At 42.7% G+C, this 23536-nt stretch overlaps 2 protein-coding genes across 7 annotated transcripts; both read right to left on the bottom strand.

The window, feature by feature from the left end:
• Positions 1-330: 330 nt before the first annotated feature.
• cgnb (cingulin b) lies at positions 331-17311 on the bottom strand. Of its 5 annotated transcripts, none has more exons than XM_026346666.1 (22): positions 17109-17310; positions 16614-16827; positions 13970-14199; positions 12577-13736; positions 12411-12490; positions 12263-12329; positions 9352-9443; positions 9029-9161; positions 8731-8943; positions 7520-7668; positions 6371-6491; positions 5865-6077; positions 5538-5636; positions 4749-5006; positions 4486-4656; positions 3843-4004; positions 3550-3639; positions 3363-3446; positions 3131-3249; positions 2571-2679; positions 1862-2025; positions 331-1671 (listed from the first exon to the last, which is right to left on the bottom strand). In XM_026346666.1, the coding sequence occupies exons 4-22, from the start codon at positions 13705-13707 to the stop codon at positions 1566-1568; spliced, it is 3561 nt and encodes a 1186-aa protein (XP_026202451.1). In that variant the 5' UTR covers positions 13708-13736; positions 13970-14199; positions 16614-16827; positions 17109-17310; the 3' UTR covers positions 331-1565. The 5 variants fall into 5 exon arrangements, with proteins under 5 accessions (XP_026202451.1, XP_026202452.1, XP_026202450.1 ...); XM_026346667.1 differs by having other exon boundaries at positions 16712-16827; XM_026346665.1 differs by lacking the exon at positions 16614-16827.
• A 761-nt stretch (positions 17312-18072) lies between these two features.
• pygo2 (pygopus homolog 2 (Drosophila)) lies at positions 18073-23181 on the bottom strand. Of its 2 annotated transcripts, XM_026346670.1 has the most exons (4): positions 22974-23181; positions 22172-22235; positions 21507-21559; positions 18073-21369 (listed from the first exon to the last, which is right to left on the bottom strand). In XM_026346670.1, the coding sequence occupies exons 2-4, from the start codon at positions 22221-22223 to the stop codon at positions 19678-19680; spliced, it is 1797 nt and encodes a 598-aa protein (XP_026202455.1). In that variant the 5' UTR covers positions 22224-22235; positions 22974-23181; the 3' UTR covers positions 18073-19677. The 2 variants fall into 2 exon arrangements, with proteins under 2 accessions (XP_026202455.1, XP_026202456.1); XM_026346671.1 differs by lacking the exon at positions 22172-22235.
• Positions 23182-23536: the final 355 nt, after the last annotated feature.

Raw genomic sequence — 23536 nt, 5'->3', positions numbered from 1 at the left:
AATAACAATAAATCTAACTTCCAGAGTGGCTCAAAGCAAATATTCACACTGCAGAAATGTCTTAAGTCAATCTGCTGCTCTGTAGGTCACCCACACATCTGGCCTCATTATCAGGGTCAAAATATAGTTTCTCCCTGGATGTTATAAAATATTACATTTCCGTGGAACTTGGTAAAAAAAAAAAGCTAACAGCTTTAAGATATGTGCTACTCATGTAGCACAGAACAAGCCAGACTATGTTAATTTAATATGTAAATATATAAAAAAAAGTACTTAAAATGTATATTTCACAGTTTAAATGTAAGAAATTAAAAGAAAAATATGAAAAACTACAATATAACTTTTTTAATAGTACACATAGTCCAAAATGTACATGTCAAAACTTTAAGAAGCTTACAAAGCTGGGCAGTGCATATCTAATGTCACCAGCAGCATAATATACATGTTCAAAATTTAACAGCAACCTTGCTTATAACTGCCCAAATCCAGATTTGAAATATTACATGTTTAAAATGTAATAACACCGTCAAAAGGTTAGTAGTAGATTGTCATTAACATTCATGACAACCAAGGTGTGACAAGGAGAAATGTGGAACACTACTAAATCTGAGATAATGACTCCTTTAGTAGGAATGTGAGATGTAAGCACAGTGAAGCAAATGAAATACTATTTTTAAATGGTTAAAGCAGCATATAGCAGAACACATGCAGTGACAACATGAAGTGAAAATAAAGACATGGAGCTTAATTTTAAGGCATTTGAGTAAAAAACATGCAACATACTGAACCCCATTCAGAAATATGATCATAAAGTGGAAAACTGAAGCAATAAGATCAATCTCTGAGGATACACAGTGCTACGGTTTGTATATTTGATTGTCTTGGGTAACAAGTATGCACAGTTAATACAGTGTAAAGTATAGGCTCCGTTTAAATTGCCCATTGTTGTCGCATTCACAAGTAAAAAGAACTAAATTTTACATTACCTTCAAAACATTATTAACAACACTGACAGATGCAACTTATCATGCACAAGCAAACACAGGTAAAACCAACAAATGAAACAATAAAGTATAAAAGCAAACATTGTTTTTTTTTGGTTTAAAATTAGTTTCAATTTGTACATCTGGCATCTAGGAAGCAAAAGAGGTCAAATACCTCACTACAATATGACCTCTGAACATAAACTATTCTGCAGTAATATGCTATAATGTCAGCATACAGAAAACTTGTAAATAGACCCACTGCAAAGAGTCTTTTTAAAAAACGTTTAAGCTGAAGTACATGAAGTAAACCTTGTATTTCCAACTGTAATTGCAATCCCTCTATTCGACATAACTGAGCAAACGTGATAGTAGCACAGCAATCATAATCACAGCCGAAAGCTCAAAAATACAATCTAATTATCCTGAAACCTGTCTCTGTTGGACAGCTACACTAAAAATAAAACTGCTAATTTGTACCGCATGGCAACAGTTCTATTCACAACCAAATCTTTGATGCCCTGAGTACCTTTCTCTAACAGAATCTTCTAAAACTCGTATAAAATCTGGTGTCATCTTCCTCTAGCAGTTGCTGCTCTTCAGTTTGCTTTCACCAAAATCATCTTCGTCCTCAGAACTTAAAGTTGAGGGGCCCAGAGCTACACGGTGTGTCTGCTGTGATTTCCGTCTGAGAAACACAAACACAACAGAAAGGATTGTGTCCTTATTCTTAGGCACTGTAGTTCAATGAATCCAGAGGCATCAGGCTAGTTGCTATAGAGTGACATCTAGTGTACAGAAAATGCTTAACATACTGAAGTTAGTCAACTAACTAATATTACATTGTATGTGCAAACTCTCAAATATAAGTCGCCTACTTCAGTTCAGACTCCATTGCTGAGACTTTGGCCTGCAGCGCTTCCTGGAGCTCCTGCTGCTCCTCCAGGTCCCTGAGAAACTTGCGGCGGACGCCCTCCAGGCGCTCCACCTCTACCTCGCTCTCGTCCAGTTGCCGTTTCAAGGCCTTCACCCGCAAAGACAGCTGGGGATGGAGAGGGAGAGGCATGGGGGTTAGAGGGGAAACGGAGGAGGTCACCGGTGCAGGTGTAGGAGAGGAGGGAAGCCAGACAGGAAGGGGTTAAAGGTAGAGGTTTTCATGAGCATGTGGGTTTGTGGGGGAGCAGCTATGGCTACGTAAAACGACTGAGCCAGCAGAAAGATGATAGGGGAAAGGAGGTCAGGGAGCGTTCTGGTGATTGAGTGAGGTTGGGTTTGGGTCAAGAGGAGCATAGATGAGATGAGTCATATGTAAATAAAGCCGTTAACCACAGTTTGAACTGCATTAATGATTAAACTGCAGGTTTAAGCAGGTGTATGTCTAGTAGTATATCTAGATACTACTACTATACATACTATTATAGATACTATAAGAAAAAAACACGTAGTGTGTAATTAGACTGTGTTTATAGGTTAATTAGTACAAATGCCAATGGGTTAAATCTGGTTGGAATATCAGCATTTAATATTTAACCAGCGAAGACTAAATGAAACACTGGAGATTATTTGCATGTTGATCTTGATATTTACCTGATCTCTCTGCTCAACATGCTGCGTTCTCTCCTGGTCTAACGTAGCATTTAGCTCCTTTAGTTTTCTTTCCATTCGTCTCTGGGACGCCTGGATACTGGACTTCTCTCTGCAGAGACAAATGAACACAGTTCAACTACAATGTGCTTTGTATGTTTATCTTTATCATTTTTTTATTTAAACCGCCTCCTGTCTGGCAGCCTAGTATGCAACATGCAGTACTGGATGCCTTGTTGTGCTGGACAGTTTAACTATTTCCAAGTGGAGTATGTGTTTTTACCCAGGTGTAACTAGGGTGTAGTATAGTCCTCTTGATTGGGTATCACTAATACTTTGAGAAATGTATTCCACATGGTCATTTTGATTTGTTTCATATTCCACATAATTTTCCTTTCAGTAGAAATGGGTCTGGGTTCTTATGGGTTAAACTTAAATTCTGTATCTTTAGCACTCATTTAATTGCTAGCTCATTAGTACGTATATAGTAGAAGTGTCAACAGTCGTACGAGCTGATTTATGTTATATTTACAGATGCTGTTTCTTTTTTTGACCCGTCATACCTTTCTTCACTTCTTAGCCTCTCCTCTAACTCTTGGATTTTGTTTTCCAGCAGGGTGATTCCAGCCGAGGGACGGGATTGTCCTTCCATGTCAGCCACACGGGACTTCAGCTCCTTCACCTGGGAGTGGTGGTACAGTGATGTGTGTTACATGAAGTACCAATTTCGCACAAAGCTGTTCCAATTGTGTTTGTGTGCACATGTCCACACATCGACTAAAAAAAAAAAAGTACCTGTCTCTCAATCGCACTCTTGTCCATCTCCAGGTCATGTCTTGCCGAGCGCTCCTGCATCAGCTCTGAACGAAGCTGGTCCACCTGAGGGGACATAGTAGAGATAGGAAAGAGCAATACGGACAGTATAAATAAACCTGTTATGAGAATCGCCTGTAGTTTATTTGCATGTGTATTCAAATGACACCTGATCTCTGCTGCGTGTGATGCGGTCGTTCAGGAGCTCCACGCCGCTCCTTTCCTCATCCAGCTCAATCTCCAGTGTTTTTATTTTATCCTGTGAAAACACATAAACACAGAGAGAAACAGATAAATTCACACTGAAAAACATGAATCCGTCTTAAATTATCAACCTGGCTGAATCAAACCTACTTGATACCATCACATTTTACCCTTAAACTCCATTTGCTGACACGTCTCTGATTTGCTCCTGCCATATTTAAATTCCTCAGTTCATGATCTTTGACCTTGAAGCCTCACCTCCAGCCCCCTGATCTCCCTGCCACGGTCACTATGGGCGCTCTTCTCCAATTCTAGTTCACTCTCCAAGTGTTTCAGACGATTGTTGAGAAGGTCTCTCTCCAACTGAGCGCTGTCTCTTTCCTCACTGCAACCCAGCAGCTCCTTCTTCAGACGAGAAATCTGCCAAAGATACAAGGTATCTTTATATATATGAAGCTTTATAGGAATTCCACCCATTCTCATGCATTTTCTGCTTTTATAATTCCCAGAAGAACCCTGCTACACTCTGAGAAAGTGAAAACTACTTGATACGTTTTCAGCAAAAATGATTTAGAGAGTAAGAACTTCTGACTAACATCTTTTATTTTTGACATGCTACAGGAAAGTCAGGGAATCATCAAAGTGACTACAATTCACCCTGAGGTGGAACATGGATGTGTGCGCCGAACTTTATTGGAAAAAACCCAATAGTTATTGAGTTATTTCACTTAAAGCCACGAACATGAATCTCACTGTGATGCCTGATAGAAAGTCAGAGGAAGACACTAGGATTCTGCCTTGATGGAAATGATTGATCGTTAAACTTGTGGCTAAAAAAGTACTACAGAAACATTTATTCCCCTTCCTATATGTAACCTTGTTGTTTCAGAATCATCCTCACCTCTTCTTGCTGGACCTTCAGGTTGCTCTGGACCCTCTGCAGCTCGGCCAGCCTGTCCTTGCTGTTGCGCTGCGCCTCCAGCAGATCCTTCCTCGAGCGCTCCCTGTATTCGTCAAGCTGTGTTTGCAGAGTTGCCACTGACTGACGGGAATCTCCCATCATCAACTCCATCTGACAGTGGAGGAAGCAGGAACAGAGAGGGAAGGTGGTGAATGATAACATCACTAAACGTCAGCAAACAAAGATGTTAATCTAACACGTACCTCTTTGTTAATCTTCTCAAGGGCTCGATCCAGCAGCCTCTTCTGTTCCTCCAGGTCGCTCTTGCCCCTTTTCAGCGCCTCCCTCTCTAGATCCTTCTCCTCCAGCCGCTGGGTCAGCTCATCCCTCTCCTTGCTCAGGCGGGAGGCTCCTCTCTTTGCCTCCTCAAGTTGAGACTTTAGGGTGCGGTTCTCATCCTCCAGAACTTCTAATGTCTCATTATCCTCAGAGTTTCGGGCCACGCCGGAGTGAAGCCTCGTCTGTAGAATAAAAAGGTCCATTTATGATCATGAGTCTATAGCACATGGATTAAGTTGTATTTTAGATAGTAGGTAGTGCGTCTATGTATTTGTACATCCTATTAGGCCATTTCTACATCTCAGCAAATCCATCTGTAGTCAGCAGCGTTACTACATGTGTAAATGTATGTAACAGAGGAACAGCAAATAAAAGAAGCTCCATGTCTTTTCCTATTCATCTACAGGCATCTCCAGGCTAAAGTTTTACTTTATATCAATGTGTACCTACACCAATTTGTGTGTAGTGATGCTCTTCTTATAATAATAATTTAAGATTATAGCACTTAAAACAGCTGAAACACATGGAGTGCAGAGCACATTTTATGCAAATTTATCTTGGAGGGATTATTCTCCCAGTTTTTCTTCTGATCTAATTTAGTTCACATCTCTCAGATGTGTAGGAGGCCATTTCTTTTGTTCTTGTACAGTGTGTATGTTTAATTTTGTGTATGTTGGTGTACAGCTGTGTACTGTGTCTGCTTTGTGCAGTACCATGCGAGCCAGCCTCTCTCTGAGACGAGTGTTTGCCTCCTGGGGCCCCGCGTTGGCGCCGTGGTCCACTACAGTCGTTCCCGCAGATTCATCTGATGACTGTAGAGAGAAGTGCACCAAGACAGAGAAGATTAAACAGTAAATGAGTACTATTCGATGCAGTATTTACTGACTGTATCTAATACCAGCGCTTTTTTCTGCAGCTTTTTACATTCACATACACAAAGACATTAAAACCATTTTATTGGTGGATGTTTTCCTTTCATCTTTTAAATATTTCTATCATCAAATTAATTTATTTTCCATAGAACCTAGATGATGTTTCACCTCCTTTGCCTTCTCGAGGGCCTTTTTCAGTTCAGCCTTTTCCTTTTGTGACTGCTCCTTCAACTTGTTGATCTCAGACAGGAGCTCGGCCTCTTTCACCGCGCTCGCTTTCTCCAGTGCTTGAAGTGCGTCGCTCTTCTTCTGCAACTCGCCCTTTTGCTTGTCCAGATCGACCTGAGCCCGCTTCAGATTGTCATGGCAACACTGAAGATCCTTAGGATAAGTAATCAGAGATGAATAATGTGTGTATGAGCAGGAGGAATTTACTGAGGTGAAAGATGTTGTGTTAATGTGAGTATGGGGCATTTGTGTTTGTCTGTGTGCAAGAAAAATGCACGAGAACAAGAAAAAATATCTTAACATAATTCTAAAAAATCCCACAGCCACATTACTGCTCTGACTGATTAAAAATACACACACCATAAAACAAAGGACATGAGCCCCTGCATTTCACCCACACAGCGAACATAATCTGTGCTCTGCCTCATGACTAAAATGAGAATTACCTTTTCTACAGAACGTTGATCGTCAGATGAGGGGATTTGTTTCTTCATGGTGAGAAGTGAATCTTGAAGATCCTTTAACTTGTCTTCAAATTCTTCCTTCTCCAAAAGGGATTTCTGAAGCCTGCCAAAGGGAAAGTAGAGCTTAACCCCTTGAGCCCTCAAGATGTTAAAGCAAACACAGTGGTAACAGTTGCTCAGTGTAGTATTATAAATACACACACACACACACGCACACACCTAAATAAAATACACTCCATACATATATACACTACAAAGACAGCAGTGACAAATTTATCTGGGGCAATACTACTGCACTATTCCATAAAAACAGGACATGATTGGGTTTATTATTACTAGAATTTATTATTATTAGTTCACTGGATCACTAATGATCTAAAAAAAATCACATCAAATCCAAAATCCACTCAGATATATGCAATTTTCAAGTGCATTTCAGAGAACATGCTGTATCTGTAATGCTGATTGAAACTCGGCTAAATCTACTCAAACCAAACAGTGAGACTGAGCTCCTCTCTCACTTTTGACTGCCGATGTGCTTCCCCCTCCTGCCAAATGAAAAGTCAAGTGAAAGAGTGCATGCATTAAAAATAACTCTAGAGATATGTAGTCTTACAGGACTGAACCAAAACAGATCTTACAGTATCTTTTCAAAGTATATTCAGAGGTTTTTAGTGAGCACTAAAGGCTAATTAAGAGTCGGTTGAGTGTGTAGCTGATGCTCAACTAAGAATATGAATATGCTACAACTGCTTAAAGCAATAAAAAGTAGGTGAGAACACAAACTTCTTTTAATATATATTTTTTTAATCTAAAATAAAGCAACGGCCCCATAATCACTTTGTATCAGCTTAGAAATAGAAACTGCTCTTACTGTCACTTCATGCTTGTGCTGTGTTTAAAAGATTCAGATTCATACAATTTGGAGACACTGATGTGAATAACATTAATGCAATAGGTCAATAAATACTGTAGCACATCATACCGTGTGCTAAAAGACTATTTTAGTGATGTTTATATCAACAATGAACACCTTATAAAGTGACACTGATATTTGTTAAAGCTGTTTCTTCCTATGTGGAGTTATAAAGTCTTTATATGACTTTATAAGACTTATACATAGACACTAACTCTTCTTTGGTGTTGTGCAGCTCCTGTGTGGTGGCCTCCAGCTTCGTCTTCCACTGCTCTCCCTGGTCTCTGCAGCTCTCCAGCTCCTTCTCCATAGTCAACATGGAAACATTCACCTTCTCCCTCTCTTCCTCTATCTGCTCCTGGGACTGACAACATGACAACAAACATATAGTTTAAAAAAGATATTTAAACCATCAACTCACACATCCAATCTATCATTTTTCCTTTTAATCAAGTTTCTTTTTCAAGTGTTCAACACAAGAAAACAGAAATACAGAGCATTCATCTCATGCCTTCATCAGTGTGTCTTCGCCTTCTACATTACACATACTTCTACCTAAGGAAAAACACCACAACCTATCTGAAGAGATACAGCACAATACAGTGATGACACACCATGATCTAACTACTTTAATCCTACCCATGCTAAATAAATCACCTCATCAAAAGCAGCTGACAACCTGTCTGCACATTTCCTGCTCTCAGGCTGCATGTTACTTTTTCCCTGGTGCTGATGTTGCTGCATAATGATCTATTCCTGTAGATACATATATGCTTCAAATTTCCTCTACGCCGCATCTTGCACTACTCAGAAAATCCTCTCAATGGTAGAAAGAGAAATTCAACTGAAAAAAAGTTTCACACAGCAATCACAAGTAGCAAAATTCTCTTTTCTAACTTTGCACACTGGGTTTAGCCTGACCTTATTGTACCCTCACTCACTGTCTGAACACCAACTGCATACTGACACATGAAACGGAATGACAAGATAAAGCCTGGCTGTCTAATAAGCGGATGCAACATCAAAGCACAAATTAATATCAGCTAATTAACGCATGCAGGACACACAAAGTCTCTGACAGGTACAACCTGATGGCTCTCCCACTACATCCGTACAAAGAGCTCCTCTGAACAGTAAACATTTTGTTTTTCTCTGACTGGTTCTATCTTAACACTCGTTTCCTAAATTGAACCAAAATACGAAGAATAAAATACTGAACAAAACTACAAAACTATTCATCTGTTTACGGGTTTGACAGTGCGTAGATTTTGATTCTTTCACAGTTTAGTATCTAAAACATTGGACAAAACTTTCTGCAGTGCAAGAAATGTGTGGTAAAAAGAACAGAATAAAACATTTCAGAATATCTGAGTTCTAACTGATAGTTTGAAAGCAAATTAAGTTTGGAGTAATTGACTGTGTGCACCTGTGTGACCTGCTCCATGGTTTTTCTCAGGTTCTCCATGTCCTGGCTGTACTGCTCCCTCAGAAGCTCCATTTCTCGGTCATGGCACTCCACCTCCTCTTTCAGAACCCCCTTCAGGGCCGTTAGCTCCCGCTCCCGCTGATGGAGCATCTCCTCCTGGCGCTGTCGTAACATGGCAGCCTCCGCCAGCTCCGCCTGCAAAGTCACCACATCCTGCAGAAAGAGTGGAGACGGATAGTAAGACAGACGTGAAATGATGATGTTCTGTTTTGTCTGTCGTTGTGCAGAATGGCAGTACCGTCTGCAGAGAGTGTGAGTGAGGTGAGTTTTCTGCAACCCTCCTCAACTCCTCCTGAAGCTCAGCCAGCTGATCTTCCTGTAGGCGCAAACGGGACTCTGCCAGCTCTCGGGCCATTCGCTCCTGGGCCAGTCTGTACACGCACACGCACACACATCATCAATATTGCAACACCAAACTCATTAAAAAGCGAATCAATAGGGCAACAGTGAAGTGATAGTTTCACAAAAAACCCACAGGAGCCATAACTGGAGAGATTGTTGTTTGCCGTTATGTGCATATACTGCACATTTATGCAAATACACACACACACACATCCTTACTCATCGTGGGCCTGCTGCAGCTCTTTCTTGCAGCGATTCAGTTGCTCCAGAAGTTCCTCAAGGCTCTCCTTTTGGTTGCTTCCATCTCCCTTCTGTACGAGAACAAATACACAACACACACAGCTCCACTAAGTGTAAAGAGGAGAGGGCACAGATACACAAAAAGCAGGACTGGAAACGCTGCAACAGCGTCACTGTCGACCCTGCAAATACATTATGCACTTTGTATTATGTTAAACTTTAAAAGAAAAAAAAAAGTTGCAGATTCCTTGTCCTAGTTTTTGGCAGCCAAATCATATTTGGGGGAACATCCCTCGTCAGTGTGTGCAGAAATTGTCAAAAAAAAAGACAATCTCTCCACATAAACAACTCTTTCTGACAAGCTGCAGGGGAGCCCAGCCGTATCGGCTGTGCTTTTGTCGCCCACACCACTCACTGAAAAGGAGTGCAGCCTGCTCATGAAACCTCTCTTATCCTCCTACACACTCATTACAGGGACGCAGACACAGAGACAGAAAAGAGAGACAAAGCGAGGATCACGGACGGCTCTGCTCCTCCAGGGACCTCACATTCCTCTTACTTATCAGCGATGGGATATGAAGATATATTTTGTACAGATTTGTTTCATTTTCGTCTTGTTCCCTGCAGGACAGTTTGCAGATAATCCCATTCTGGGACACTTCAGTTTCTCTCTGTCCTCTAAAAGAGATAATTAACAGAAGATAAAATAATTGAGAATATTTATAAGCTCCTCTGAGCACTTGGAGTGAATTGCATCAGATGAATCCTTATGTGTATTTACAACAAAAGCGAGTCCCCTGCCATGATAAATACATTTGCAGCCACGCACTTAAAGATTCTTTTAAAGCTTAAACAACAGTTGAGTTGATCTTGTCTAGTTGAGTGGTTCTCAATGTGGAGGTTGGGATAAAAAAGCAATAGGGTCACTACATTCATATTTTGCCCTCGTGAATAACTGGACTATTAAGAGATTCACACCTCCAAAAAAGCAGAGTTGCAAAGTGGGAGGTGGAACCTGATGTGTTATTCCTTAATGTGTTTTATTCCCTTTCCCACTACAGTAAGTAGCTTTATCTGTTTCTCCTTTTTGTCCATTCTGTTTTGAGAATTCTTGTTTTCTGCCATCGGGCATGGCTCCATAATTACAGAATGAAAACAGTATTAGCCCAAACTAAAAAGAAAAAAAAAAAAGTTGTGCTGTCATTTGAACAAGCAGCAGCAGTAAATATTCACTCTTTATTAACCAGGGAACAAACAAGACATCAGCACACCATCACTTTCAAAACAAGTAACCCTCAAATCAAAGACTAAGAATGTGTCAGTATAATATTGGACATTGCAAGTATCGCAAATGCCCCACTTCAGTCTCAGAATGAGCCCTTTACTGTACAGCACTCTCATCTGATCCTGCTCTGATCTTATGTTTTGGTTTTATACAGACAAAAATTATGTTTGGGTTTGGAGGCAGAGCTAAAGAATAAATAGCCTTGGGCAAAACAGAAGAAAACAAACAAAAAAAAAAAAAACCCAAAAAATGGTGTAAACACCTTCATCCTGCAGCTTGATGCTGGCTGTGGATGTCTCAGTAGTTGTTGTCATTTCTGAACAGCCCGAGAAAGGTTAAGGTTTTGTACAACAAGCCCCCTCGAAGAAGGATCTGTCCCATCCGTCAAGCCATCCCCCAGCTGGTGCAGGGTTCCAGTCCAACTCAATTATTGATAGCTCTCAATGACTGCACCCTCAACACACACACACACACACACACACACACACACACACACACACACACACACACACACACACACACACACACACACACACTGAGCCCTTAACCGCTTTCCACTGCAGGAGCATTGTTGCCAGGAGACAAGGCGGACAAAATAATGCACAAGCAGTCATGGTCACAAAACACACTGAGGAGTACATAACAAGGGATCATACATAATCAAGTGCGAGTAAAATGAGAAGATAAGGACACAAATACCTTCTGTATGCAGATGAATGCAAAATGATGCAAATTTAAAAGAAGAAGTGTGCCTGTGCTCTTAACAACATGGTGCAATCTGTTTTAATAAGGTGTTAAAGGAGCACACTGGAGCAGAAATGGCACCAAAACCGGGAGAACAATATTCAGCACACCCCATAGTTTTCACTTTTTTTTTTTTGACCTGCCAAGTGATAATCCGTGGAGATAAATAGAAAATGAAATAGAAATTTAATATCCTCAGAAAAGAGAACAGGTTGCCAACCATCTGCCACCTTCATTACAACAACGTTTAGTGTCTTCGTTAAGAAGAAAACTCAGGTGTCAGACTTCACAAAAGCTAAGGACAGCTTGTGGCATAGTATAATAATGACTGAAACTCTGCTGTATTACAATAAACTGGTCCAATTTATGTGTCATTGTGTTAATTAATATATTCAAATAGAGTATGAGCGATTCTCACTCATCACCCGGGGGAAATACGCTTATTCACTCTCCTGTTGAGAGAAGATCTTCTTACTGTAAAGTAAATATGAATATTCAGCAGCCAGCAGACAGGTGGCTTAGTGCAGTGACTGGAATTAAGGTTAAACAGACTCTGTCTAAACAATATGTCGGTGACTGGGCCTGTTCAAATAACAAACAAGATGTAATTAGTTAAGTTAATTAGTGAACAATCTTCTGGTAGCTGGATTTTTTTCCCTTTATACAATCTGTTTCCCCATGTTTCCAGTATTTGTGCTAAGCTAAGCTGTCAGACTGTTGGTTATAGATCGATATTTAAACAGACCATAAGACTAACACCAAACCCACTCTGGACAGGACAATAAAAACCAGTATATGTAAAAATGATCTCTGAATTACTGATTATAGTCAGAAAATGTGGCATTTATTGTCTTATCATACCTTTAAACTTCCGGCCGTCTGATTTAAGTTGAAGTTTCTTTTGAGGGATCCATCACTCTGACTGGAGCTGATGAGGAAACAGTGGAAAGAGGATCAGACTGGGAAAATCCACATTCGGGAACATTCACTCTGGCCATGTGTTATTTACCTGACGCTGTAAAAAGATTGTTTAACTTGAGTTTCCTCCACATTAACAACCTCTGAGCTTTGACTCTGGCTCCTTGGAGGCTTCAAAGAGAAAATATGAAAACTTAGAGAGCTGAAAATAAACAGGTGATTTAATATCTGCCAGATGCTACATCATTGATACTCACAGGCTTTTTTGCTACAGCTGGATGTGTGTCCTTGGCACCAAACTTCCCTGGTGCCTCAAAGCTTGATTTTGGGGTCTCAAGAGCTGTCACCTTGGCAACAGATGTAGGGCTCCTTCCCAGACTCCCCCTCGCTGGGGCAGATGACAAAAAACTGGAAGAGCTTGACAGAGGAACAGCGTACGGATTCACAGCTGGAGAAGGAGGAGACGGAAGGGAAACCTCTGCCTGAACATCTTTTCTAGCATCAAGACTTCTGGACCTCCTGCGCTCGTCAAACCGGAGCCGCTGCCTCGCTCCCGAGCGGCCTCGGGTCTGGGAGGTGCTGCCTGGCGTCCCACAGTTGAACTGACTGATGAGCTTGTTGATGGGAGCCAGGGAGTTGGTGTCGATTGCTGGGACAGGCTCGGCCTCAGCTGATGCTGGAGGGTCTGGGAAATACTCTGAAAGGGAAGCTATGCTTTGTTTTTTCCCACTGAATCTCCCCAAAGAACCAGTAAAACCGGGACCAGTCTGCTTGACCTTTCTGGGTCCTGAGCTGTTTATTTTGACGGGTTTCAGCCCGGCTTCATTATATATTTTTGTATTAGTCCAATCTGTCTTGGTCTCTACGTCACTGGCTGCTGCTTTGACTTGGGGTTCAACTTTGGCCCTTTCCACTTGTCCTTCTCTCTCAGCTCCACTCTCCTCGTCTCCTTGTGTTCCTGCTTGACCATCCCCTGGAGGTCTCCTAAGAGGACTCCCAAAAATCTCCCCATTCTCATCCTCTGCTGGAGAAACGGGGGAGCGTGCTGTGTTTACAACAGGGCTGTAGGGGTTGGCGAATTCTGCTGGTTCTTTGTTGATTTTGGGAAGGCTGTTGTAAGGTGAAGGTGACCCTGAGCTGGAGGTGGGAGTGTTTAGTTGAACTCCATATGAGTCCCCCTTGTCGCCATCTTTCAGGACCACATAAGGCTGTCCAGAGATTCCCTGAACTCGCACTGCCACCCCATATTTATTGGAAGTAGGAGTTGCACTGCTGTTTGCTCTGGATTTATCAGGAAAACCCCCACCCGTGTCATCGAGGTCCTTAATGAAGCGGATCTGAACACCGTAATCCACAAGAGCCTTTCTGTCAGTAGAGAGTGTGCTCATGTTTCCCTCCTGGTTTCTGTGTAAGCAGCCTGGTCAGACAGGGAGGGGAAACAGCAGAAATGCAAATCAGGTGAGAGCAACTTATTAAAATGAGAACACCAAAGTTTAGGTGCTGAGCTTAGTTTTAATCTATCTCACAGCAGAGACCTGCGGAGGATTAAATCCTCACTGGCCCTTTGTTTAAGCCATTACACTGTTAAGATGTGTCGTCCCCTTTTGCTGTTTCTAGTCTTAAAAAGTAATTACTCTTTTAAACCATTACCTTGGCTTATGTGAAAAGTTCCCCTCTTGTTCTCAGGTGGAGTCACTGTGCTGAGCTAAAATATCAGATTGCAGACACGTCTGATGAGGCAGTCATCTTCTCTTTCTGCGCTACAGGTTAAATTCCTTCTCAAACAGAATGTATTGTATTCATGTCATGCCAAATATGCCACCGAGCACTAAGGAGATCTTTGTCCAGGTTGAGGCCTACGTTTTTCCAGAGGCTGTGTTCTGGAGGCAGGGAAAATACAGTAGGATTAGAAGTGGGTGTGACTGAGACACCATGCAGCAGAAAGATAAATAAGGTTTACAAAGACTGCTGACAATAGCTCTGTTAAAGTTTATATATAATTTATGTATTGAAGTGTGTGAAAGTTTTTACATGCTTGATGGGAATAAATGACAGTTTTTGCTGGATTAACTGACAAACTCATGTAATAAACTTTCAAAAATATGACTTATACTATCATATATAGTACAGTATACATTTGGTATGTCGGCTAAAATGCCTGACTTGAATGATTGAATCATCAAAATATTTGCAGTTTAATTTTTACTTTACAGAATAAATTTAAACAACTTGTGCTCTTTCAATGAGCCTGGTGATGGACGCTATGGGAAGGTGCAAACTCGGCCTTTTGTCCAGGCTCTGTGGACCATTAAACACTAGGGACTATGTCAGGAATGGGCCCCCCCTCTCCCTCTGCCGTTTCCAGAACCTCACCAGTCACCAGACTTCAGAGTAAAGTCACTCAGACGTAGACTGTTTACTTTGAACTGCACACAAGCTGTATTTGCAGGGATGTCCAGACACATCTACACAAACCTGCTGTAGCAGGTAGTTGATCTAATAAGCATCACTCCTTTCTGTTCCTCTAATAGTAAGTACTAATGTGTTAGCACACTTCTTGTCCTGCAGTCATATTACCTGATAATAGCTTCTTGTTATCATTTCTACTGCATATTTTCACCTTTGCTTTTAAGCTCTGCAAATACTGATGCTCACTACCACACCCTGTGTCCTTGTTCTATACATTTGTGACTCTCAGAGGAATTAAAATGTAACCTGCCCAGGCCGACCACTGGTTATAGTGTAACATGCAGCACCTTGAATAGCAATGAGGTTAGATTAGTGAATCAAAGTCAGCCTTTGTCTTTCCTAAAAACATTCTTAGGATTCCAGGCTTTCCCTCTACCCTCGGCATTGCGCGTGGTTTGCATTTGTATAATAAGTTCAGATTAAGAAGAAACTGAGAACTAGGGCAGCATCAACTGTAAAGTCTAACACATGCGGAAACTGTCCACATAGGCAGTAAATAAAAAGTGAAGAGACTAATTAAAGGACGACAAACTGGAGTCTAAAAATACAGAGCAAAATAAATTAATTCCCCAGTTATAAGATAATAATGAGCAACCTGGTGTGCATGGACACTGAAGCAAGGAACGTCTCCCAAGCTTTGAATAAAACGACGACCTGATCGTCTGTTGTATGTGTCAAAGTGCTCAGCTATCGGCTGCTGATCAGTAGACACATTAAAAAGTGGAAATATGCTCCTTGAGTAAATACAGATACAGGCAGCTGAGCACTGGTTGGTGACTGGTTCACCTTTTCCTCATGCTCTTTGTCACCTGTCACATGAAAAGACAGTGTCAACAGAAACGGGAATGTCACCAAACAAGCCCGTCTGCCACGACTCTCGCATTTCTCCTCACCCTGCAGGCTCTTCTCCTTTTCTTCGAAGGCCCGTTCCTTTTTCCCTCCTCTCCCTCTTACCACACGTGACCTTCAGCTTACTCTCCCACTTTCTCTGGCCTTGGGTAAATGAACTAGACAAGTTACTTTGATACTGCAGCAGCTGATTTGGCTGAAATCAGGTTCAGGAGGTTGTATATAGTGAGAATATTACATCTGAAATGACGAGTCAGTTATTAGATAGATGGACATGGATAGATGGATAATACATTATCATTACATGATTAAAATCTATACAGATGTTATGTATGTTTTCAAGCTCCTATAATGTGGTGACCAACTTCTCAGGTGTTAAACAAAACCTTACATAAGCAACCAGTATAATGTGTTTGGAGTAAATTTTTCTGTGACAGAAAACAATAACACAATGTCAACGTCATCATGCCATTAGACTAAAAGTAAATAAATCATTATTCTGTCCCAGCTGATACCAAACACATTATCTGGTGTTGTGAAGTGTGTTAAGTGAGCTGTGGCCAGTTTCACAGTAATAATAGATCTTATTAATGGTCCATGTTCATCCAAACACCCAGAAGTGACCTTCAAGTGTGGATTTGAGATCAGGAGTAATTCTGGAAGAAAGTATTTTCAAAACCAATAAACAAAGACCAAGGAACAGAAACAACAGTTTCCAACAGAGAGTGACTTATCAGGTGTAAACAGTGATGTTGGGAAGGATATGAGGGACCGCCATGAGGTGATCTCACCTGTTCACCAATACAAAGGCTATATTGTGGTTTTTTTAATGGCAGACGCGAGATCTACACAGCCTGATCGTGAATTTAACAACATCGTTTGTCAGTTCATATCAATATAACAACCAAATATACTTTACAGACCTAGTAACACCTTGGGCACCTGCCTGCTGCTGGATTAATTGCGTCACACCCACCTATCCGGTCAGTCAGTATCGTTGAGCGTCGAAACCTCTTTTTCTCGAGTCTCTGTTGACACGATCTTAGAGACAGATCAGATCAACAACCAACGCACCTGCTTCACCGTCGCATCCTGTGTGAATCCTCCGGCTTTACCTCTCACGCCGCCTTTACGCAGCGCGCTGAGCTCCAACTACAGACGGTCACAGACACGGAGCCGCATGCAAACCTCTGAAAAACACGCCAGACAGCGAACGGTGCTTTGTTTTCAGTCATTATCGTAAGCAGGAAAAGCTGAGCCCAAGAAAGACGGCTGCCAAATCCAATCACAAAGCCACAGGTGTCTATCTCTGCTTATCCAGAGGCTGCAAAAACGCCCGCTCAGCAAAACAAGGCTTCAGACACAGTGGGACTCCGAAAGCCAGCACTTACTCTCCAAATGCCACTAAAGTAAACGTACAGTAAAGAGGCAGCAGCTGAGCAAACAGAGCCTCACACTTGTTTTACTGCACCTGCACAGATGGTTCAGATCCGGACAGATCCCTCCTGCACAGGCAGGTGTCCTGACTCAGTCCCTGCAGCAGCAGCAGCAGCAGCAGCAGCGCTGTGTTGTGTCGAGTCGCTGGGATGAGAAGATGTTAGTCAGTGAACCGGGGACATCGGGAAATTCTCCGTCGCTACCAGTACAACCTGTTGCCGACACATCGGAGCCATCGTCCCGCCTCAGGACCGACGTCATCGGCGGGAGGTTGTCCGGGAGGCGGCGCCGGCTGCGGGCTCAGCTTCAAGTCCGCACACGGGTCGAAACAGCGAGTGACCCATTATTTCCCACAACACACAGTTATAGGAAATAATGAATCACTCAATTTGAAAATGTTTCCACGGCAGCAGTGGGCTTTAATCATATCCAATACCGACGATGAATAGCTAATAACACATTACTGACAGAAAACATGCTTTATATGATCCTGGTGATTTACTGTGGTCCATTTAACCAAAACTGCAATAGGAACTAAGTTAATGCATAAACAAGCTAAACAAAGGGTCTAGTATCCAAATTAAACTGAAAGGATGAGTCTACCATGTGTCTCTTTATAAAGTAGTTACTTGTGATAACTTTGTAATGAGGCACTTTTTCAGCTGGCTTGCTGTGCAATGTCAACTCTCTAATAATTGTTAGTATGTTACGATGAATTTACAGATATATAATACAGTTTTGCCTATTGTTTTGTTTTTTGTAACCTTAAAAACCACCAAACTCATTTCCCAATAAACTGAGACGAAAACCTTAAAGCAAACCACTGATGATGGTTTAACACAACAACCTAGGAAAATTTAAACTTTATACACCATAATGAGTCTGAGCATCAGGACATTAAGAAATTACATTGCTTTAGTTTTAACGGGTTCTTCCAAACCTCATTTTAATATAACCATTATCAAAGAATCACGGGAATAAAAACAGACATGGACGAGTACAAAAAAAATCTGTCTTTACTTCAGAGTTCAGTACCTTTCCTTCCCCACCTGGTGAGGGACTCGCTGGTTCCTCCAGTTTCCACCAGGAGGCGCCAGAGCAGACCAAGAGCACAGCACAAATACCAGTGGAAAATAAAAAGAGGGACAACTGAGAGCAAGAAAAAGGAAGGCAATTTGGACAATGAATAAAGAAAAATCGAGGAAAGAGAGAAAGAAGAATAGTTATAAACACCTTATACCATGACAGTCACGTGAAAAGAAAAAGGGTATTTTTCGCTCTTTAGTTATTTGGTCTACTTCACAGCCTCTTGCAGTGCAGAGGCCAGAATATAAACAGAAACAGATCAGACAGTTACTGCATTGGTTCACATGCACCCCCCCCCCCCCACTTTTTTTTTCTTAAAAACAAAAACAAAAACAAAAAAAGGACTATGCACATCTGACATGACACGATGCCACTACTTGCTATGCCAACACCATCCAAAAGCACTGATTTCACAATTCATGTGTACTGCAGAGATATAAAGAAATGGTTGACTCAAATGTACTGTATAAAAATAACAAAAGGTCATACTGTACACAAGCAAGACACATAAGTTCAATCCATTATTTTGTTCATTGGTCAACTCTGCGGCATGTTCACAACGGATGGGAGCTCCAGACAAATGTTTTGTCCTAGTATTTACAAATATTACGGTGGTAATATTCTCTCTGTGAGGTGTCAAATCTGAAATCTCAGCCCATGTCTCCTTTAAATTAATCTGCACTGGGTACATAATGACAGAAGTACAGGGTCAAAGTGTGTGCAAGTGTGTATGCATTTGACTTGGGATTAAAAGTTTTTCTTCTCGCTCCCTCGACTTGTATGTTTTACAATATGCCTACACTGAAATCTAGTCATCTGTTTTTCCATTTTCTCCCTTACATGCTGTAAAAAGGCTAACTGTGATAGGGCAGTGCTAGAATTAAGCATTCTGTTGGCAAATACAGCTCTCAATCAAATAATGAATAAAGCCAGATTCCCTTTTAGATTTTCAGGGACTCTTTCATTTATTTTTGGATTTGATATATCTCAACTTAAAGCTGTGAAAATCAGATATTAATGCTGATACTTGATATTGTATCAATACACAGAGGGATATTTCAACATTTATTTCCCTGCCTAATGTGTGTTTGCGTTGGAAATATCACACCCACATGGTGCATGAGTGTGGTGAGTCAATCACAGTCAGTCAGTGCGGGAGCTTCTGTGCCAGACAGTCACAAAGTGTGTGAGGTAGTGTGTTGGTGTCAGTGCTTGGCTGGTTGGCAGGCTAGATGTCTCAAGGACTGTGTAGTTAAACATTCATCATGATTCAAGTCCAATATGGGTTGGGGGGGGGGAGAAAAATCATCTGCCTAGAGTCACTCAAAGTGCTATATATAAGCATAAATGTCAATGAGTGTGTTTCTCTGTGTAGTGAACTAGTAAAGGGCTAGTCAAGAGAAAGTTGGGCAAGTAGCTGATATGACACACAAGTCATTCAGTTAGATCAGAGCAAAGAATTCCTCTAATTGTCCTTACGCGATGCTCCTCCATGCTGCTCCTTTAGCACCCACTACTCAACTCTCATTAGCTGCCACCAGCTGGCCTAATCCCTGGCGCACAAACACAGCCTGGATGTCCTTGGTCTTGATGCAGAAGTCACAGGCCCAAACAGCAGCGCTCTCTCGAGTCAGCAGCCCGTACGCTGGCTCTGTCAGGCCGGTGCAGTCACGGTGGAACCAGCGTTGGCATGATGCCTCGCACAGGATGGCGTCCTGGTCGTCATGCACCTCCGCCATACAGAGCCCGCAAGGAAAAACCATACCGGGGCCACCAAGTTTTCCAGGGCCAGAGACAGGCCCGGTTGAAGGGGCAGCAGGCCCAGGGGGAAGAGGAGACTGGGTATTTGGGGTTGGGGTGGAGTTAGAGGGGGGATTGGGGTTGCTGCCAGGAGTGTTGCCTCCATTGTTGTTGGTCATGTTGCCCTGACCTGAATTGGGGGCCGCATTTGACATGGGACCACCACTACCAGGAGTGTTGTTCTGCTGGTTATATGGGGTGGAGCCAGGAGCAGAGTTAGGTGGAGTGGATTGTTGCTGTTGCTGATTTGAGTTATTAGAGTTGGGGGTATTTGTACTACTGGGGGGCTGTAGCTGACTGGATTGTGGATGCTGGGGTTGACCGGACCCATTCAGAGGACCAGTAGGAGAGGAGTTGGGATTAGGCTGTGGTGGTGCTGATGGAGGCTGCCCAGGTGTATTGGCATTGGGCTGCTGGACATCAGGATGTCCAGGGAATCCTCCTCCAGGCTGTGGTGGGCCAGAATTGGGAGGGGGGCCAGGAGTGGCATTATTAGGAGGGGGCCCATTGGGATTTAGATTAAGCTGTTGCTGCTGCTGCTGTTGTTGTTGTTGTTGCTGATGCTGGGGCCCAGGCGGTGGCCCTCCTCCTCCAAAGTTCTTTGTATCCTCGTTGCCTGGCCCTGGTGGGCTGGGGCCAGGATAGGGTCCATCCTGCGAGGGAGGAAACTGTCCTTGAGGGGGCATATTTGACATCCCACCCACCATGTTGCCTCCAGGGCCACTACCCATTCCACCCATCATGTTCATCCCAGGACCCATTCCTGCTCCCATGGGAGGCAGAGGGCCGTGCGGGGGCCCTCTGGGACCACCACCCCCAGGTAAAGGTGGGCTGTTGAATGGGTGTCCACCCTGTCCATGCTGCTGCTGCTGTGGAGGCATGCCAAATCGAGGGTGTGGAGGTCCCCCTCCTCCGGGACCCCCCATACCTCCTGGAGACAACATGGGATTGAATCCTGGCCCAGGGTGCATTGGTGGACTGAAGTTTGGTGGAATATTAAACTGAGAAGGGCCGCCAGGGGGGAATCCACCACCACCACCACCACCTCCACCCCCACTGCCACCTCCAGTGCCACCTCCAAAGCCTGGCATCCCACCAAAGCCTAGTTGGTGGTGAGGTCCAGCATTGGCTGGAGGTCCGAATGGTGGCCTCCTTCCAGGCTGGCCACTGCCTGGTCCCCCTGGACCTGCCATGAAGCCCATGGTTCCTCCCAGTCTTCCTCCACCTCCATACCCACCTCCTCCTCCTGCACCTGGGCTGGGAAGGAATGGAGCACCACCTGGCCCACCTGCCCCACTAGGTCGAGATGGGGGCCCAAAGTCATCATCAAAGGGGTTGGAGGCAACCAGGTGATCCACCATAGGAGTAGGAGGAGGTGCAAACTCAGTGAGGTGGGAGAACCCTGCCGCCTAAAAGAAAGGAATAGAAAAACAAACAATCAGAATAAATGAATTGTTCCTCATTACTTTTATGAAATTAAATCAGATAATAAAAACATTTTAATAATCTTTAGCGAAGAAATCAGATTTCTGAAAACAACTTATACCTGAGTGGTGGATTTCCTTGCCTTCTTCTTCTCTGGGCTCTTCATCTGTGAAGCTGAAATGGTAAAAAAAAATGGAGGGAAAGAGTGAAAAGAGGGAAATATAATATTAGTCAACGCTATACAGTCTTCCATGCCTCATGCTCTCAGTCCACCACCAATCAAGTGCAGCATCACATTTGGATTGGCCAATACCCCTTAGTGACAGAGTGGAGCAGCTTTAGACCTAGGGCCTCTTTTTACGTCCAACAGATGGATTCAATGATGGGACACAGACTGGCATGAGGACAAGATGCTGAACATCCAGGCGTTATCATCACCAAGGTTATGAAGCCTTGAATCGCAAATGACCCAGGCAGACCAAATGACCCAGGCGAGAGGGAGAGAGGCCGCAAACAAGAGGCAGAAAAGGTAAGGTCAATGAGGGAGACAGGAAAAGACGAAGACATGAGAACGAGGAAACGGAGTTGAAGTACATTGATAGCAAGATAGACATGAACCCCGTTCACAGATCCACTCTGTGAGAAACAGCCACCACCGGAGACAGTCGTGAAGTTTACATATGGGGGAGGCGAGAAGGGATTTGCTAATAGCACCAGTGCAGCCCATTGCAGCGCAGTAATGGATGATTCCGATCTGATTGGGAGATGGGTGAAATTAATTCCTACCTTTGCTTCGTTTTCCATGTCCCGCCAGTAGTCTCCCCGATTCGGCAGCCATTAGCTAATATGACTGTCGGTGAAGTGGCATATCACCGTTCATATGCAAGAAAAAAAAAGTTAAAAATGACGACGTCTTGAAGGCTATGAGCCGAGTAGGTGGAATCTGCCTTCAGGTCATGTCAATACCGCTAAAATTGTCATTATCACAACAGTAACTAATACGTATTAATAACTAGGTTATATTATAACGCCGGCCCAGGTCTGCAAACTCCTTTCCAGCTGCAAATCTTTCGCCACGGTGTCTGTCACGCCGGGATTTGGTCACCAAATAACCGTCAGGCAAACCTGAACTAATTTACGTTATTTAGCCAATGTTCGTCTTGAGTAAAGCTGGTTGCTTGATACCTGGCTTGTCTGCCAGTACAAGCAAGTTACAGAGCACCCCTCCCTCTCTAAAATTATCACTTACAGATGTGTAGCTAAGAACTCGACCAGCTAGCTAACGCAAGCTAGTTACTACCTTGGCTAACTAGCTAGCCACGTTACTCAATGTAGCTAGCTAGCAGCATTGAGATTTCACTCAGCAGCCGCAACACTGGAACACAATCCCGAAACCGTGACTTATTATTCTACATTCACTTGTGAAAAATGTGCCCTTAATTTCACTTATCACAACATTTAAGAAATAATGAAATCGATCGTTTTGAAAACTGTTGTTTACTATGCTAACATTAGCTTACTAGCTAACGTTAGCATGCCACTGGAGATAGCTAGCCATCTTGCAAACGGTCTTGGAAGCAAACTGTACCCTTTCTCCGTTGCTTGCTCTGCTGTCCTTTAAATTGAAACTCTCTGGTGTGTCATTGCCAGCAAACCAGTCCTCACACGGAGTATGCTTGTTGATCCACCATTCAACTACAATTCATTCAAAAACGCAAATTTTACCATAATTAACATGGCCTTCTATCGCTACCGGACAAAGAGGGACAGGCAGGAGTATCGCGCACCATGGAAGGTTACATCTCACAGCAAAAATGGGGGTGCAGAGAGGTATACTGCATAGCTGTAAAATGCATATTTAAAAATAATGACTAAAGTACACATTGTATTTTAGATTATATAATAAAGTAACAATATTTTTGCATATCTATCAGATTTACAATCGTTCATAGCATGCCTTATTTAATTTCTAAGATTAGTGTCAGACCTTTCACTGGTGCATTTGGAGCAGCTCAGAACGGACCATTTCCCATTGATGCTCTGTACAGTTACAGCAGAGGCTGGAAATGAAGCAGACTGTTAATTAAACACATCATCAAGTTGCATTATGACTATTATCAAAATGATAGATACCATCAAACATATAATACA

This window comes from Anabas testudineus, chromosome 11, assembly GCF_900324465.2.
Source record: "Anabas testudineus chromosome 11, fAnaTes1.2, whole genome shotgun sequence".
Taxonomy (NCBI): Eukaryota; Metazoa; Chordata; class Actinopteri; order Anabantiformes; family Anabantidae; genus Anabas; species Anabas testudineus.
Note: the sequence above shows the minus strand (reverse complement) of the source record. Positions and strands in the feature narration are given on the sequence as shown.